General features: G+C 41.3%; 2 protein-coding genes across 5 annotated transcripts in view; one reads left to right on the forward strand and one right to left on the reverse strand.

Annotated features, from left to right (window-relative positions):
• The window catches only part of TMEM164 (transmembrane protein 164), a 177,843-nt gene extending 166,352 nt beyond the window's left edge, over positions 1-11,491 (forward strand). The window contains exons 8-10 of one of the 4 annotated variants that reach the window (XR_003429311.1): positions 7,127-7,285; positions 7,812-7,992; positions 11,390-11,491. The gene's annotated coding sequence lies outside the window, so the exon portion shown is untranslated. Of the gene's footprint in view, positions 1-7,126; positions 7,286-7,808; positions 8,169-11,389 lie in introns of those variants that run through there. The other 3 variants (XR_003429310.1, XR_003429308.1, XR_003429312.1) reach the window with 3 other exon arrangements.
• AMMECR1 (AMMECR nuclear protein 1) overlaps positions 9,179-18,222 on the reverse strand; it is a 108,115-nt gene continuing 99,071 nt past the window's right edge. The window contains 3 exon segments of the mRNA XM_027089509.1: positions 9,179-13,608; positions 15,945-16,041; positions 17,438-17,528. Of these exon segments, the coding sequence (XP_026945310.1) occupies positions 13,494-13,608; positions 15,945-16,041; positions 17,438-17,528 (303 nt within the window). The 3' untranslated portion in view covers positions 9,179-13,493.

The raw sequence follows: 18,222 nt of genomic DNA on the forward strand, positions 1-18,222 counted from the left end.
GCCTGGGGTCAGTCCTCCTGTGACAAGAAAGACAATAACTAAGGCTGGACAGCCAAGGGGAGAGTCTGCCCTGCCCACGGGAGAGCAGTGCTGTCACACCTCACGCGTCCTTGGAAAAGAAAGAGCCCAGGAACGTCAAGTCTAAGTCCCTGGATTTTGAACTTCAAAGACCAAGCCAACCAATTTTCTGGGAAAGACCTTGTCCTATGTTTTTGCCATCTTCAGCCCTAGAGAGAGATGGCGGATAGGCAAAACGAAGTCTTCAGTCACAGTCACTAGCCTCTACTTAGTAGGTTCTATGCATTTGAGGGAGATTGCTATCTAACCTGAGCCTCAGTTTGCTCGCCTATAAAATGGCAATAATAATAAATATAATAACGACTTCACAGAGCAGGTGTGAAGAGTGAATAGATAAGACACTTGGCACGGTGCCTGGCACACTGTAAGCACTACTTCCATAAATGTTAGATGCCATCATTACTACCATTTCCACCACTACTGCCACCACCACTGTCACCATCATCTTCATCTTCATTAACACAGCAGAGTGAACGATGGAAAGCTGTCTCTGGAGCCTGAAAAACACAGTCTGAATCCTGGCTCTGCCACTTAGTAGCTACGTGGCCTTGGGTAACTGATAACTTCTTTGATCTAGAGTCTGTAAAATCGAAAATTCATAAGGCTGTTGAAAGTGTATAACCTGGTCCTTTTTGTGCAGTAAGCAGTCCATAAATATTGGCTATTATAATTGTTAAAAAGGGGTGATCAAGATCAGTGGTTACCAGAAGGAGTTGGGGGCAGGGATGAATATGTGAAGCACAGAGGATTTTTAGGACAGTGAAACTACTCTGTATGATACTATAATGGTAGATACATTTCATTAGACATTTGTCAAAACCCATAGGCTTTACGGCATCAAGAGTGAACCCTAGGGCTTCCCTGGTGGCGCAGTGGCTGAGAGTCCGCCTGCCAATGCAGGGGACACGGGTTCGTGCCCCGGTCCGGGAAGATCCCCCATGCCGCGGAGCGGCTGGGCCCGTGAGCCATGGCCGCTGAGCCTGCGCGTCCGGAGCCTGTGCTCCGCAACGGGAGAGGCCACAACAGTGAGAGGCCTGCGTACCGCAAAAAAAAAAAAAAAAAAAAAAGTGAACCCTAATGTAAACTCTGGACTTTGGTATCCATGTAGGTTCGTCAGTTGCAACCAGTGTACCACCCTGGTGCGGGATGCTGATAGTAGGAGAGGCTGTGTGTGTCTGAGGCAGAGGAGGTGGGGCAGGCAGTATATGGGTGTTCTCTGTACTTTCTGCTCAACTTTGCTGTGAACCTAAAACTGCTCTCAAATTATAGTCTATTTAAAAGGAAAAGAAAAAGTTGATCAAACTAGATTGTTATAAATTTAGGATGTTAACTCTATCGCCATGGTAACCACTAAGAAAATAAAAGATACAGAAAAGGAAATGAAGAGAGAATCAACATGGTACACTAGAAAATAGTTCATCAAACACAAATGAAAGCTGTACTGGAGGAATTGAGGAAAAAAAGAGATATGACATGTAGAAAACAAATAGCACAATGGCAGGAAAAAAATTCTCCATTATCGGTAATCACTTTACATGTAAATGGGTTAAACTCACCAATTACAAGACAGATACTGGCAAAATGGATTTTAAAAAGACATGATCTAACTATATGCTGCTTACAAGAGACTCAATTTAGACCCAGAGACAAATAAAATTGATAAAAGGATCAGTTCATCAAGAAGCTATAACAATTATATACATATACACACCAAACAACAGAGCTCCATAAGATATGAAGGAAACATTGACAGAATTGAAAAGAGAAACAGGCAGTTCTACAATAATAGGTGGAGACTTCTATATCCCACTTTAAATAACGGATAAAGCACTTAGACAATACATATGTAAGAAATAGAAGACTTGAACAACACTATAAACCAGGTAGACCTAAAAGACATATACAGAGTACTCTACCCAACAAGAGCAGAATACACATTCTTCTCAAGTGTACCTGGAACATTCTGCAGGATAGATCATATTTTAGGCCATAAAACAATTATCACTAAATTTTTAAAGATTGGAATTAAACAAAGTATCTTCTTTGACCAAATGGAATAAAGCTAGAAATCAAAAACAGAAGGAAAACTGATAATATTACAAGTATGTGGAAATCGAACAACACACTTAACCAACGGGCTAAAGAAGAAATCACTAGGGAGATTAGAAAATGCTTTGGGATGAATGAAAAGGGAAATACAGTGTACCATTTAAATTTTTTTTCTGCATATATTTCTTGCGATATGCTTTTTTTATTTTTTATTAATTTTTATCAGAGTATAGTGGATTTACGATGTTGTGTTAGTTTCTGCTGTACAGCAAAGTGAATTAGTTATACATATCCACTGTTTCCTAGATTCTGTTCCCATGTAGGTCATTACAGAGTATTGAGTAGAGTTCCCTTACAGTAGGTTCTTATTAGTTATCTATTTTATATATAGTAGTGCGTATATGTCAATCCCAATCTCCCCAACGTACCAAACCTTTGGGATACAGTGAGAGCAGTGGTCAGAGTTAAGTTTATAGCTTTAAACACCTGTATTAAAAAGGGATCTCTGAAATCAACATCCTAACTTTACACCTTGAGGAACTAGAAAAAGGAACAAACTACACCTAAAGCCAACAGAAGGAAAGAAATAATAAAGGTTGGAGCAGAGTTAAGTGAAATAGAGAATAGAAAAAAAAAATAGAATCAATGAAACCAATAGTTGGTTCTTTAAAAAGATCAACAAAATTGACAAATCTTTAGCTAGACTCATTAAGAAAAAACAGACATAACTAAAATTGGAAACGAAAGCAAGGATGTTACCACCAACCTTACAAAAATTTAAAGGATTATAAGAGAATACTATAAGCAGTTGTATGCCAACAAATTAGTCTTGATGAAATGGAAAAGTTCCTAGAAACACGGAAATTACCAAAACTGACTCAAGAAGAAATAGAAAACATGAACAGATCTAGAACAAGTAAAGAGATGATTGAATCAGTAATCAAAAACCTCCCAACTTAAAAAAAAGAAAAAAAAAACCAAAACAGGCCTCATTGGTGAATTCTACCAAACATTTAAAGCTTTAACACTCATCCTATACAAACTCTTTCAAACAATAGAAGAGGAAGGAACACTTCCTGACACATTCTATAAGGCCAACATTACCCTGATACCAAAGCAAGCAAAGATACCACAAGAAAACCACAGACCAGTATCCTTATGAATACAGACACAAAAATCCTCAACAAAATACCAGCAAACCAAATCCAATGACACATTGAGAGGATTATACACCGTGACCAAGCGGGATTTACCCCAGGAATGCAAGGGTGGTTCAACATAAGAAAATCAACCATTGGAGTACACCACCATGTAGGAAAATTAACTCAAAATAGACCAACAACCTAAATATAAGGGCTAAAATTGTTAGAAGAAAACATAGGGATAAATCTTCATGACATAGGATTTGGCAATGGAGTCACAGATTTGTCACCAAAAACATTAGCAACAAAATTAAAATTAATTAAATTAAAAATAGATAAATTGGACTTTATAAAAATTTAAAAAATTTTGTCCACCAAAGGGCACTATCAAGAATGTGAAAAAGACAACCTACAAAATGGGAGAAAATATTTTCAAATCATATATCCGATAAGGGTTTAATATCCTGAATACATGAAAAACTCTTAAAGACAACACAATTACAAATTGGGCGAAGGACTCGAATAGACATTTCTCCAAAGAACATACACAAATGACCAATAAGCCCATGAAAAGGTGTTCAACATCACTGGTCATTAAGGAAATGCAAATCAAAACCACAATGATATACTACTTCATACCCACTAGAGTGGCTGTAATCAAAAAGACAGATAATAACAGGTATTGGTGAGGATGTGGAGAAATTGGAACCTTCATACTGGTGGGAATGTAAAATGGTACAGCCACTGTGGAAAACAGTTTGTTTCTCAAAAAGCTTAACGTAGAAGTACCATATGACCTGGCGATTCCATCCTTAAGTATCTACCCAAGAGAAATGAAAACATAATGTCCACACAGAGACTTAGACACACGTGTTTGTAGCAGCTTTATTTTTAAGAGCCAAATGATTGAAACGGCCCAAATGTCCATCAGTGGACGAATGGATAAACAAATTGTGGTCTGTACGTACAATGAGATATTACTCAGCCATCAAAAGAAACGAAGTACTGAAACATGCAACAACTTGGATTAACCTCGAAAACATGATGCTAAGTAAAAGAAGATAGTGACAAAAGGTCACACGTTGTATGACTCCATTTATATGATATGTCCAGAATAAGCAAATTCAGAGAGACAGAAGACTAGAGGTTACTTAGGTGATGGCCAAAGGAGAATGGGGAGTCACCTCTTAATGGAGACGGAGCGTTTTATGGAGTGATGAAAAAATTTTAAAACTAGAGAGAGCCGGTGTTTGCACAACATTGCGAATACACTAAATACCACTGAACTGTGTGCTTTCAAGTGGTTAATTGTGTCATGTGGATTTCACCGCAATTAAAAAAAAGTCAACAAAAGGAGGTGAAAAGAAAGGAATTTCTTTTTAACTCTCAAGTGCACTGTGCACCCTGCTCACAGGACTCACTGGGTAACCTTCCCAAGAGCCAATGTGTTGCCTGCACTTTCCCAGCCTAGGGCTGACCGTTAGCAATTTCTATTTGATCTTCTCCAAGGCCACAGATTCTTCTGGATTGGTACAAACCCAAAGGCGGGAGGAGGGGCCCAACGTACCCTGCAGGAGCAGTCCCAGCCTATTTGAACGACTGGATTAACCCCGTGTTCCTCTTCTCAACCCCATGATTCATGAGCACCATGGACCACAAAGGCTAGGCACTGAGGGGCATGGCTTCACGTACAGAGGTCACTATGGCCACCCACCACTGTCCCCCACCACAATTCTGGGAAAGGGGCCATTGCTGAGGCCTGTTCCAGCGGGGCGGCAATATCTCCATGCAGAGTTCCTGGAATTCATGTGAATGTTTAAGTAGAGAAAGTTTAGGGAAACGTTTGCGTTACTCACACTAGTACTGTCCTTCAAACAAGATGGGGGTTTTCCGCTCTTTCCAATCCAAGACCCCCCTTTCTACCCTGCCAGGCTGTGTGCGAGTGGGGACTTTGATTGCCCCATCCAACGGTCCTGCCAGCCCCTGTCTCCTGTGCTGATGCACGCAAATCCACTTACACATGTTGACACATACGCTAACGTTGGATCATTCCAGAATATGGTGGGGTGGAAATGCTAGTTTGATGAAAAGTGACGATAGCAGCTCCTAGTTTCAAATCTGCCTGGTGTTCAGGCAATGACTGCGACTCTCCGCAGCTTCCTGTCAGTTAAAATGTGATTTAAACATTCTATTGTGTACCAGTTGTGTTTCCTGTTTTATAATATCCAAATTTAATATCGCCTTCCTGCCCTTTCTATGTAGCGGGTGATTCAGAAGGTGACTCTGATTTCCCTCTCTGGGTGGGTTACCCTCACTATCTTATCTCTCCTCCTGCCTCATGAATGGATTTTTCCATTAGTCAGCATACTATAACCTTTCTTCAGGCCTCAGGGCAGCCTTGTAGAGCAAACAGCCTAGTTTCTCTCTGTGCTGCTCTCTCTCTCCTGGTCATGGGAAGGGCCTGATACCTTTCAGAGGGCAGATCTGCAGTAAAAAAAACAAAACTTTGAGCCACCAAATGCCACTCTGCAGGTACACAGACCTGTCTCTTATACGGTCATGTATTGATAATTTCTCTCCCAACCACCGTGGCATTCCTGCTAGGGAGCAAGATAGCCTCACTGTGGGAACAAATCCTCTCCTCCGCTCAAGGAACCATGACCGTGCCCGGTTTCTGGGTGGTCTCTGCTGCTAACACGTTGGAGGGCCAAAGAAATGCCATTTCCCAACAGGGCCGCTACAACCCTGCTCATTAATGCCACTCTGAGGTGGGAGCCATTTAAGGGAAACACTATAAATCCAGCCCAATGTCACCTGGGCCCCAGTCTGAATGACTTTTGCCAGCTAGACCAAACTTGTATGCCACTCACAACTCAGCTCAGAGTGAACTGTTAATTTGTCTTACAAAATGATACTATCTTTATTCTGAAACCAAGCACGGTGCCGTGCCTCTGGGCGGGGGTGTGGGGGTGTGGGGGTGGGGGGTGGGGGTGGGGGGCGGGCACTCAGTAAATATTGATGGATCACGTTGAGCCTGACATTTGGGAGGAAAAGGCCAAATGGAAAAGGAGATGAAATGGTGCTTTGCCAAAGGCTCTCAAAATAACTGGGCACGTTGGGGCAGCAGCAGTGGTTTTCAGATTGTCCCGCGGGACCGGGACCCGGCATTCTGTTGGAACTGATCGAAGTTTCCATAAACATTTGATTCAAAAAACGTGTGTGTGTTTAAATGTATACTATTTAAACACTGTAATAAAAATTGAAAAAAACAAACAAAACCAAAACACCTAACCAAAACATCTAATGTGTTACATTCAGAATGGCAATTGAAGACCACCCAGTGGGTCAGCAGGAACCATCAAGTTGACACATTCTGTTCAAACCTCAGGCCTGATGCTTCTCCTGCCTGGACTTCTTGCAGGCCTCCCTTGTCAGGCCTGGTTCAGAAGGTTGTGACTGCACCGGGGTTTTATAATTTAGGCCAATAGGTACTCACTTTCATAAAACTATATTAAGATACCGCCTCTTTCTCTTTGCAAATCAGGACCTTCTTGCTGCTGTACAGCCAAAACAATATAGAAATCAATGGAGCGCTGAGACTATAACTGTCATCTGTCACCCCAATTACAAATTTTTATAGTCACCCAAACAGCCTCGTCGTTCTCATTAACTTTATAAGTAACTGGTATGCATTCGTACTTTATAACAGTGAAATACCGTTTTTAGTCTCGTACTTGTAACTTAATGAGGTAGCAGCTAAGATTCTGATGAAAAAGCAAAGAGGTTCTTCCAGCATGGAGGGAGACTAAAGGCTAAACAAATTACCCGCCCCTTGTGACTTGGCTGCATCCTTTTAGAATGGGAGCAGGAACTCAAGGACGCCAGGGCAGTTGTGAGCACGGAGGCACGTAACGCAGCCGCCGCCCAGCGCGCGCTCCAGACTTAGTGCATCCTACATCTAACCTCTGTCGAGCTAATGTGAGATCATCCGTCATGATGGAAATCTGCAAGTGCAGGTCAGTGTTTCTTCATATAACGCGTATGCGCTCACCAGCCCTCTGGGTGGGTCCATTGAAACCATTTGAGATACACAGTCCATCTACTCGGGACATAATATATTAAGTGTCATTTTAAACATGGTTATAACCAAGTTCTTGGGATGAGGAGGGTCCAACTGGCTTGGACCCTAAGGCAGTTTTTTTCCCGATTCTTAAAAAGATTTCTTCCAACAGGCTGGGGGGTTCGGAACAGGGGATTGTACCATGCGCTAAAGGGATCAAGGAAGGCCGCTGAATATAGCAGCCAAAGCAGTATACCCAGGGCCTGCCTCAGTTGCGTCCTCCCATTCAGCTATTCCTCTGGCCGGTGAAAAGCCTGGGCAGACAGATGGGAAGCCATCAGAGCTTGGTCCAAACTCGCACTTGTCTCGGCTCATGCGGTCAGAGCTGCAGAAAGTGGGAGAAACCATTCTCTGAATGGCAGTCATTCACTGAGCGCTCCTGACTGGCAGCTCTGAGACCAGGTGTGGTTTCCTCACAGCAGACTTGCCCCCAGCTCACAGTGATGGTACCCCTCGGATATGACAGTATTTTCCATCAGCAGAGAGGAACTGCCGCAACTCACACAGTCACACTTGCCGTCTGAAGCAGTGGAGCAATTTAAAAGGTGCCCAGTGGGGCATGAAGTCTAAAGAGGAAATGCTGAAACTCCGGGGAGAATTTAGGTAGGTGGAGTGTGATTCCTGAAGTTGAAATCTGTCCAGACCACTGAGTTAACCACTAATGCTATAAAAAGAGAATGCTGTGGGCTCATTAAATTACTTCATTCTACCTGAACCTATTAATATCGTCTAAATCATTAAAAAATCCTGTGTACCATTAAACATGAATGATGAAACTGGCCCTGAGCAGATGGCTGCCTTAATGGAGCACTAGTCCAAACCACAACAGTCCTCTAGAGCCGAGGTGGCTGTTTTTAGCCACTGTGATTGACATGAGCACGTGTCATCAAATTCACATGGGGTGTGGGGTTTTGGGGCAACGTAACAGAAAATTGTCCTGCATATATTCATTAGAAATTAATCCTGAAATATGCATGATGGAACTGAGACAGCAAATGATTTAGAAAGAGCCAGAGGTATGTCAGCAATGTCCCTGACGGCCAACAGCTGATAGAGGTAGCACACCGAGAGATCCCTTGCTTGAAGCAGGCTCCCATCTGGCCCTCGGAAGGCAGTAGCACTAGTTGCCTTGCCCGATACTCACTCAAGACATTTTCCCCAAGCTCAAGTGGCGAATAGGGTTCATCTCATACCACTCTGGAACTGGAAAACTGGAAATACGTTTACGTGTGTGATGTGCCCAGCGTGTGTATGAGGAGTGTGGACAAGCTCCGAGCGGCCACATCTTGGGCATGTTTAGTTTCTGTCCTGTACTGAGAAAACGGCAAAGCCTTGATGGCAGAAGAAAGCCTTCCCACCTCACCAGATGATTGTGCTGGATGGCACTGCTACTGCCCCCTACCAGCTCACAAAGGGAAACACCCACTAATACACTGACCTGGAAGAAATTTGGAGCGGGCTTAAGTATAGCCATGCCGCCGCTGGAATTCAAGTCTGCTGCTTGCCTCAGCTCCGTGGCCAGGGTAGGGTGCCCAATAAAGGCCAGACTACTCTATCACCAGGCCAGGATTCACGGCTGGGTAAAAGAATGACATAGGTAAATCATACGGTAGGGAGCAACCGTAAGCAGGTGAGGTTTCCCAAGTGCCAGTTTGGAAAGAAACCCGTATCAGTTCCTAAGTGTATTATTTCAAAGGCTTCAACTATTTGTTAGCTTTTAGTAAGAAGTACCCATGAGCCCCAAATCCTCTGATGAGGCCGGTTAAAGAAAGAGACCACAAATGGTAACTCAGTTTTAACATTTTATTGGGTAAATGATTTTAAAGGTAATAACAATAGTGTCAAAACTACTACAATATCTTTCCACAGCCATACCTTACAGACCCACATAAACCTTCCCATTTTTCTTTTTCTTCATTTGTAATATTTTAAAGCCATACATGTCATATAAAATGCCCATTTCCAATAGTTTCTTCAAACTATTAAGCAATTAAATGTGGAAGGAAGGAGGATCTAGTTATACTTGAAGGGGTTTCAGGTAATCTGTGATGTCTTACTGTAATCAAAAAACAGGGTACTAAGAAAGGGACGAGGAGAAGAGCTACTCCAGGTAGCTTTGCTCATTACAAGTCCAACCACTGCATCACCAAGAATTCATTATGCTGGTGACCGATTCAAAGTAATTTTGGGGAACATATAAAACACAAAAATAACTTAGAAACTAGATCCAAATATTTCAAAAGTAATCAACTTTCATATACAAAAACAGTCAGGTGGTTACAAACGTTTGTTTTCTCAGTGCGTCTATGCACCAGCGCAGTTACTGGGTCCAGAGCAAAATAAAAGGTTTATTTTCTTCTGAAACAGTAATAAAAAACAAGGAAAACATATCTTTGTATATAAAGGATCAATGCTGGTCTTAAGAATAATGTAATCAGAAACCCTTAAATCGAGAGGCACACAACGGGTTTCTGCTTTTATAAAATAAAAGGAAAGTCACCAGTTTATTTAAATGGAGGAGGTGCTCACACCCCTCAAATAAACTTAATTCAATTTAACATCACTAGCAAAAATCACTTAGAAACTGTACAAAAATAAAAAAGTTAACACATTTAATCCTGCAAGGTTTTTGTAAGGACTGGAAGGCAGGCTTTTGGAGCAGCATTTGGGCATGGCTGGGGGCTTCTTTGGTTTGATCTAACACACACAAGAGATGGAGCCTATTCCAGATGACAGTTTCGGATTTCCTGCACATTTGAAGACATGAACAGAGGCCAGTATACAAACTTCCGGTGTGCTGCACACTGGGGCTGTATGCTCTGGACTGAAACTCTTATAACTGCCTTAAGTGGGGCGGCGGGGCGGGTGGGGGGGGGGGTAAAGAGCAAGCCTTGCACTTCCTCCATCAATCACACCGGAGACTGGAGCGGGCAGGGCAGTAGCACATATTCTCGTGCAGTCAGAAGGCCACTTAATTGGGGGGGGAGGGGCAATTGTTCTTCTAGAATCTGGTACCTGGCTGACCTCTTCTAAGAACAAAAAAACCCTTCCAGAAATGGAAGCCTTTTGCTACATACCAAAGTAAAATACGTACTATTTTCCAAGAGGAAAAAAATACCCAGTTGCATCTGAAAACGGAAAACATAAATGGAACTAATTAACATTTAAAAGGGGGGCTATGTAAACTTTGTGCTACTCAAATGAAGTTCAAGTATTACTTCTGAGCTGTTTAGAGATCACTGAACTTACACAATATTCTGGTGACAAGAGTGCAATTCACATTTGTGTTTCTGCACAAATGAACCACAACTGGCTAGAACACAACCTGTGCAGTCAGAATCTTCGTCTGAGTTAAAAACACATGCTACATATTTCAACATGTTCAAAGTTAATGCAAACTACATATTTAACAGCTTTGTAATATACGACAAAGGTGAAAGGGTCTAGCATTTGTTTGAAGCACACCATTACAAGTTTGTATAACACCCTTTACACTACAAAGTCTTTTAGTCAACAGCTACTTAGACACAAAAATGCACTGTGCGTTAATTTGAACACAAAAGGAGACAAAACTATCCTTTTCCCCCAAGCCACGGTGGGAAATATTGCTGACCTCGTCCTCTGAAGCCTGCAGGATGGTTATTTCTTCAGTATAACATTATTACACTGGTAAGAAAATCTGTATAACATCTGCATATATCAAGAATTTTTAAAAATCTGATATGATTTTAGAGTCCGCATGACCAGTCACGTGACCTGCTCAAAATTGATTAGCACCGTTAAATACATAAACACACACATATGTATGTATTGTAAGTATACACACACACGTATGGGATAGATCTTTTCTTTAAAAACAAAAAAACTTCTAACCATGAGCTCACCCAGGACGAGGAGCCTGTTGAACTGATGAGATGATAGATAAGATGGACCAATATTGGTCTATTTTGTCTCTCTTCGGTTTGCTTGCTTTATTTACTTTTTTTTTTTTTTCTTGCAGCAGACAATATCATTCAGCTTGTGCTCAGTTTCCCTATAAGGGCAAGAAAAAATTTCCATCAGGTAGCCACTTGTTTTTATACTGAAAGACTAATCTGCTCCCAAGTAGAAATGAAAGGACTCAAAATCCCTTTCTAAAGCCCAGCAGCTAGCTTTCTCTGACTAATCTCTAGGTTCAGTGGAACTGGCTACCGAGATTCCATTTCAGGCTAACAATTGGCTTCTTGGTTAAGGCATCACGACTGAAAATGGTTATTCCAACAACAGATGCTGCGGACGAAGGAATACCGACAAACTTCTGAGAACTCTCATCAAAAACAAAAGCAGTTTGCTTTGCCATAAGGACAAGCAGAAGGAATTCAGCCGATTAATCTCACAAACTAGAAAAGGGTTTTCAAAGTCTGAACTAGCAGTCTGTCACTTGTCACAGCAACTACATGTATAAGCTATGCCATCTTGATATTCAGTGACATCTCATAGTTTTAGACTATATATTCTGCACCACACTCATATTCATCACTTGAAATATTTGTTTCCTGTTTGAAAAAAATTTCACGCACACACACGCACGCACACGCACGCACACACACACACACACAAACACACACACATATATATATATTTACTACCATAAAATGAAGGTAATCTTTCTCCAGAATCATCTGTCATTTTTCCTGGGGATATACATATAGACCTCCCGTTGACATTAGGAAGTTCTCTGCATATGCATCATGGGAAGACTAGCCCTGCAAATGAGCTGGGCTCTAACAACTATATCGTATCTAAGTGCCAACTCCGTTTTTACAGGGGTAACATAACATCTTATCGATATAGTAAATGTGTTTCTATCAAAAGTATGTAGTGCAGAAAGAGATTCAAGCAATTTTATAGTATTTCTAAAACTCCAGTATTGTCCCCATGACAAACATGTCTGAAATCACGACATGTATTAACTTTTGTTTCACTAGATTATCTTTACTATTTCTTTAAATGGTAGCTAAAATTGTCTCTGGCCAATCATGACTTATTGAAACCTAAAGCTAACAAATTTAAATTAATATATAATAGACACATGTCTCTTTTTGGTTATTTGCTCAAAATAATTTTTTTCAGCTTAAAAAAATACTTAAGAGTAAGCAATTTGTCTAATCTGTTGTTTCACATTATAGAAACAATAAAATTTTTAAGAATATTTCTCTAAATTGCCTTTCTTCTAACCCCTCTTAATTCCACATAATTATATTCTTCTCAAAGGCACTAAATTCTGTATCTGCTCTCTTCCTGATATTCTCTGCTTTTCAAAATAATTTCTGTAGCATATTTCAAAGGTAGCTTGTACTTTCTTAAAACAGTGTTTTAGTTTGTAAGTTGGTTCTATAAAGTGATGAGGCAGTTTTTCCTGTGATAACCAGCACAATAGGCATAAATGATTTCTCACTCTCTGTGACAAGTCCTATCATGGACCTTCGAATGTTCTACACTAGAACGAAAGTTCATCTATTCTAACCATGGGAAAAACATATACTTAAACAGTGAAGACCCACATACTAAGCTCTCATAGCAAAATGAATTTCAGACAAATTCAAGAGTAATATACAAATACCTGAATTTGATATGAATTACTCCCAAACACAGCTATCAAAAATGACCTATCTTACTGAGGAAAATGAAAGAAACACCTAAATGAAATCCTTAGAAACTGCATGAATTCTTCCATCCACAGTCAACAGAAGGAAGGAAGAGAAGAGAGAAGGAAGGCAAGAAGACAGGAAGGAAGGCAAGAAGGACAGAAGGACAAACCTGACTGAGATAGCAAAGCAAAATTCCACATAATGTTGTAAGGAAAGAAAACCCCAGAATTCATATATGCTGCAAAAAAAAAAAAATCAATGACCTAATATAATAAAACAGGATCATCTTAATAAATGCCATTTTCCTACCCGTTACCATGATGATCTTAACTGACGATGTCGAAGCTTCACCATGGCAACGGAAACTATCATCATAAAATGGTACAGTAAAAGAGATAGCTAGACCAAGAAGGGGTAGGGTCTCCTGGGAAGAGGTCTGCAGAGAGGCCCAGTGACTGGTTGTGTGGCTCAGTGTCAGGAATAATGGTTGTATGGTGGAAGGGGATGCCCAATGCCATTTTGGAAATGATGATGCTGGCGATGAGCAAGGTATTCAGCATAGCTCAAGGTCATCTTTTCACTACGGTACCTGAAAGAAAGTTAGGGAAGAGACAAAGTTAACATCACGAAATAGGTGACATGTGAATGTCAGAGCTAGGAGGGACCCTTAGAGATAATTTTCTAGGTGAGGAAACAGAGGCCTAGAGAGAAGAAGTGACTTGCCCACTGTCACACAGCTAATAAGCAGCAAAGCTGAGATCAGAACCCAGGAATCCAGAGTCTGAGTCGGGTGCTCTTTGCACTCTACTACTCCTTGTTTAAATTGTTCTAGAAATTGTATTGCCCTCCTCAGCTCCGGTTTGCTAACAGGAAAGAACGGAGGAAGGCCAGCCTATTACTGTCATGTATGCATTTCATTCACTTGACTACTTTTTCTTCCGGGATCTTCCGTTGCTTCCTCTTTAACCATTCCTTTCCTTCTGTCCACATGTCTCAGGTCTTGCCATTAAGGGAAAACAGTAGCAACAAAAAACTTGTCTTGATCGTGGTATCTCAATCCTCTTTCCCCCCATCTTCAGGTCTCTTTTCATTGCCACCCTTCTCAGAGGAGTAACGTGTATTTTCTACCTCATCTCACACCGCTCCTCGGCCCCGTGCCTCTTGGCTTCTACTGCCGCGCTTCCGCAGAAACTGCTCTTTCAGAAGCCACCCCTCATCATGCCTGACCTCTCCATTAGGATACCGCGCAGCACTCCCTTTTGGAAGCTCTTTTGTGCCTTGTGTTCCACAACTCCATACTCCCTTGGTTCTCCCCCTGCCTCTCGGACTGCTCCCTATCTCTCTGACTACTCATCCTACCCTCGCCTTGTAGGAGTTTCCTACATTTCTACCTTCAGGTCTTCTGCCCCTACGCTCTGTCCCAGCTCAGTGAACTCTTGCCTCACAGCTTCAACTATGTCCTCTTTACAGATGATCCCAAATCACCATCTCTAGCCATGAGCTCTACACACGTACATTTGCAGTGACCTATTGGACATTTCTATACAGATAGCCTAGGAAGCACTTCAAATCCAGAATCAATACGTTAATGTAACTCTCCCCAACGCGGTCCCTCTCTTGGTGAAAGGGACTGCCTTGGTCCCTTTTATTGAGATGAAAGCCTTGACTGGCTCCTCTTCCCTACTTCCGAATGATGACTAAGTCCTTTCATTTTCCCCACAATATTTTTTTTCCTTCCTTTCTTCCCATCCCACTGCCACAGCTCGTGTTAAGGCTCCCATTTCACCTTCTTTGGATTGCTGCCACAGATTCTTAGATAATAACAGTGTCTCCTAATTATTTTTCCTGTTTCCAATTCTAATCTTACACTTCCCCAAATCCATCTGTTCAGAACCCTTCAATGGCTACCAATTGACTATAGCATCAGGTTTAAACTTCTTACGCTCTACCTTCTGGGCCGTATTTTCCCCAGTGACCACCTTCTCTATGTACACCGAGAGACCAACCAAATCAGACTATTGAAGATTCCTTAGAACTTGCCCCATACTTCGCCACCTACATGCCTTGACTCACCAAGTTCTGTTTAAGTTAATCCCTTTGCTCCCCCACTCTCCACCTGTCAAATATTCTACTCATTCTTCAAGCCCAGCCTCACATCTACCTCCTCTTTGAAATTTTCTGTTATCCTCAACCCCCTCCTGGAATTCCTCTTTCCCTACTCTATGATCTCATATCATCTATCACATTCTGCTGTATATTAATAATTATTTTTGTACATGCGCTTCTATTCTCCTAGAATATGAACTCAGAGGGAGCAGCAATGCAGGCATTTTCAAATTTGTAACTCCTCAGAGCTGAGAATAGTCCATTTTTAGACTATAGGCATTCAATGTGGTTTTGTGGAATTAAAAGAAATGGAAACAGCAACTCATTTTCCCAAAATGTTTGATATTTTCCTTTTTAAATAAGTACCCCTATGAGCCCATGCAGAAATACATTTAGCATTTGTCAATTGTGTTTTTCAGCAAGCTTTCTATCACTGCCAAAATTCTAAGGTGAAATTCAAATTTGAGGACTGCTTTATCAGGATCCTGGGGTTCTGCTAAGCAATGTCAAAAGCTGGCCAATTTCTAATTCAGGCAACTTTCTTCAATAATGTACTCTAAAGGCTCAGAGGGCTTTCTTTAACAAAGCCAGAGTAAGCCCACAGAGCTACGATGCGAAGGATGGGCTCATACATCATATGGGCTTTACTGCCAAGCAGAGTTCATTGTATTCACCCTCAGTACAGCCCTGCCACTCATTTCCACTCTGTTTCAGAAAAGAGAAGCAAGTATAGTTAGAGAGACCAAAGAAATCAAAAGGTTACAGGTATACGCATCAAAATGTACTGGTCAGCCTTGCACTAGGAAATGCTTTCTGTACCTGGTCAGTTTTATGGTTTTCCTGAATTCATTAGTAATCGGAGCTTTGTATCCTCCTTTCCTCAGTAAGGAGTCTATGGTCTGAATATGGTCCCATCCTGTGGAGAGCAGACCAGATAAAATACCAGTCAAGCACATGTAACAAGCACTTTTGGTTAAATACAAAATGACTGTAGAGGTCAGCTATCACTGTCACCAACCCCTTTGGTCCTAAAAACAGTCACACAGAAGAGCTAAGATTTCATCCTGTACAGAAGCAGGGACACCACGGGACACCTTAAATTCTAGCTATCCCTGCTGGCTAGCAACATTGGCTTCTTTATCTCAACTGCATTTGAAGGCAAGGAGCCTAAGAGGCTGGCGGGCAGTAACTGCTCGGTCGTGTCTCAGTAACAAGCCACAAACATTGTACTCTCCTCTAACAGTGACATCTTTAAAAGGGAAGGAAAAGCCTCACTGAGCCAACTCAGTAGTACTTAGAACTCCCACACTAACTCATGGTAATCGCCATTTCTAACCGTATCTTCTGCAGGCTATCAAGTGCATCTGTGTGCAGCGTTCAAAGGCATTTTTATGGGTTCTGACACGGGATGCACACTCATACCCGAGGCCCTCGACCTCTTATGTATGTTTTACAGAGTCAGTGGAACTACAGAATTAAGAAATTTTCGAAAGCAACCCAAATAAATCTGCAGATAGCTGCTTTAAAGACTAACGCTCTCATTTGGGGGTTTAATGATATTAAATTTTGTAGTTATATATCATATTTATATGAAACATATGGGAAAACCAAATTACCAATGCTTTCTGATGAGAAGAAAAGCTCCATGAGATAAAGAAGAGGTATTCATTTCAACTAACATGAAACTATAATTTAGTAGTGGCTAGAAAGGACAAGATACTACAGAGTGAAACGTTATTTTGTGTTACACTGGTAGTTCATAAAGGTTTGTGCTGTATCTGTAAAATCGAAAAACGTTTGTTGATTAGGAACATATAAAACACTAATAGTTCATGTATTCTCAATGCTCCTTTTCTTCATGGGACACTTACAATCTTAATAGTAGCAGAAGGAGTAATGGCAACCACCTAAGAAGGAAACATTTGATACTGACAATGAACGGTGTGGCTGATCGTCAAACTAGAGGCTTGTGTATGCCGCAAGGCTACGGCCCAGTGGAATATGGGAAAATGGCACTTAAAATTCATAGCAGACCATCGCCTAAAATAAAGCCCACCTTTTACGAATCTATGCTTTTTTTGAAAGTATACTTTTATATGTTTTTGCTGCCAAACTTCAGTGCAGAGATTCAACTTCTGTGTAATTCACCGATTTCATACAGACATTGCAGTGGCAGCGATGGAAGAGTCATTTCTTATAATCTGACAGTGATCAATTACCAGATACAACTGCAAGGTCAGATAGCGCATTTCAATATGTATTATTTGTTTAAATTCTTCACTAGGTCATATGAAATAAAGTACAACAGTGACCTTGCTCCTTTGCAACCTCCGGTAGGTAGGTGGCGGTGCGTTTTGATCCTTTTTCATTGATGAATTCTATTCTAATGCCATGTACACCCACCTGAAAGAAATTGGCAGTTTTATTAGTACAGTCTTCTTCACAGAAACAGAAAGAAAAAGTTATAATTTAACTTTCAGAGAATGCAGTTCTTCCCTTCCCCTTGCTTTTGGAAGGGCATATCTGTTTTCTCTTTCCGAAACACTGACTTTGAGGATTGAAGGCCATTATGATGGCCATGGAGACTTGAAAACACTGATTTTTGCATGTGCCCAGCATGCACCGGGCTATGCCATTCTGTTTGGAACCAGGACCACCATTCTGGGGCTGTGTGTAGAATAAGACAGTCGATGATGGCAAGAGTCCTGCCCCCACCCCCAAACTGTGGCTCATGACAATAAGGAACTAGACCAAGGGAACCGACTTCAGAGAGATAGCAAGCAACCATCCTGCTTTCAGGGATAATCACCATTTCAGATCGAGTTTCAAAACTTCTGGGTCTGCTGACTCTCTTCCCAAACTGTCTAGTCTCTTTGCAACCTTGAATTATATGTAGATAAACAAACACAGATAAGACTGAAAAAAATCTAACAATCAAATCCTGCATCGTCACCCATTACGGCATTTCTAAAAAAATGTATTATGGCTTCAAGTGCGCAGGTGGCAAACCCTCACTGTATATCTACAACACTGCTGCCAAATCCGAGAGCAATAAAGATTTCAAATGACTTTGGGGCAGGGCATTTTTACACAGTTT

This window comes from Aethalodelphis obliquidens, unplaced genomic scaffold (genome assembly GCF_003676395.1).
Source record: "Aethalodelphis obliquidens isolate GAN/ISIS:26980383/991018 unplaced genomic scaffold, ASM367639v1 scaffold66, whole genome shotgun sequence".
In the NCBI taxonomy this organism is placed as follows: domain Eukaryota; kingdom Metazoa; phylum Chordata; class Mammalia; order Artiodactyla; family Delphinidae; genus Aethalodelphis; species Aethalodelphis obliquidens.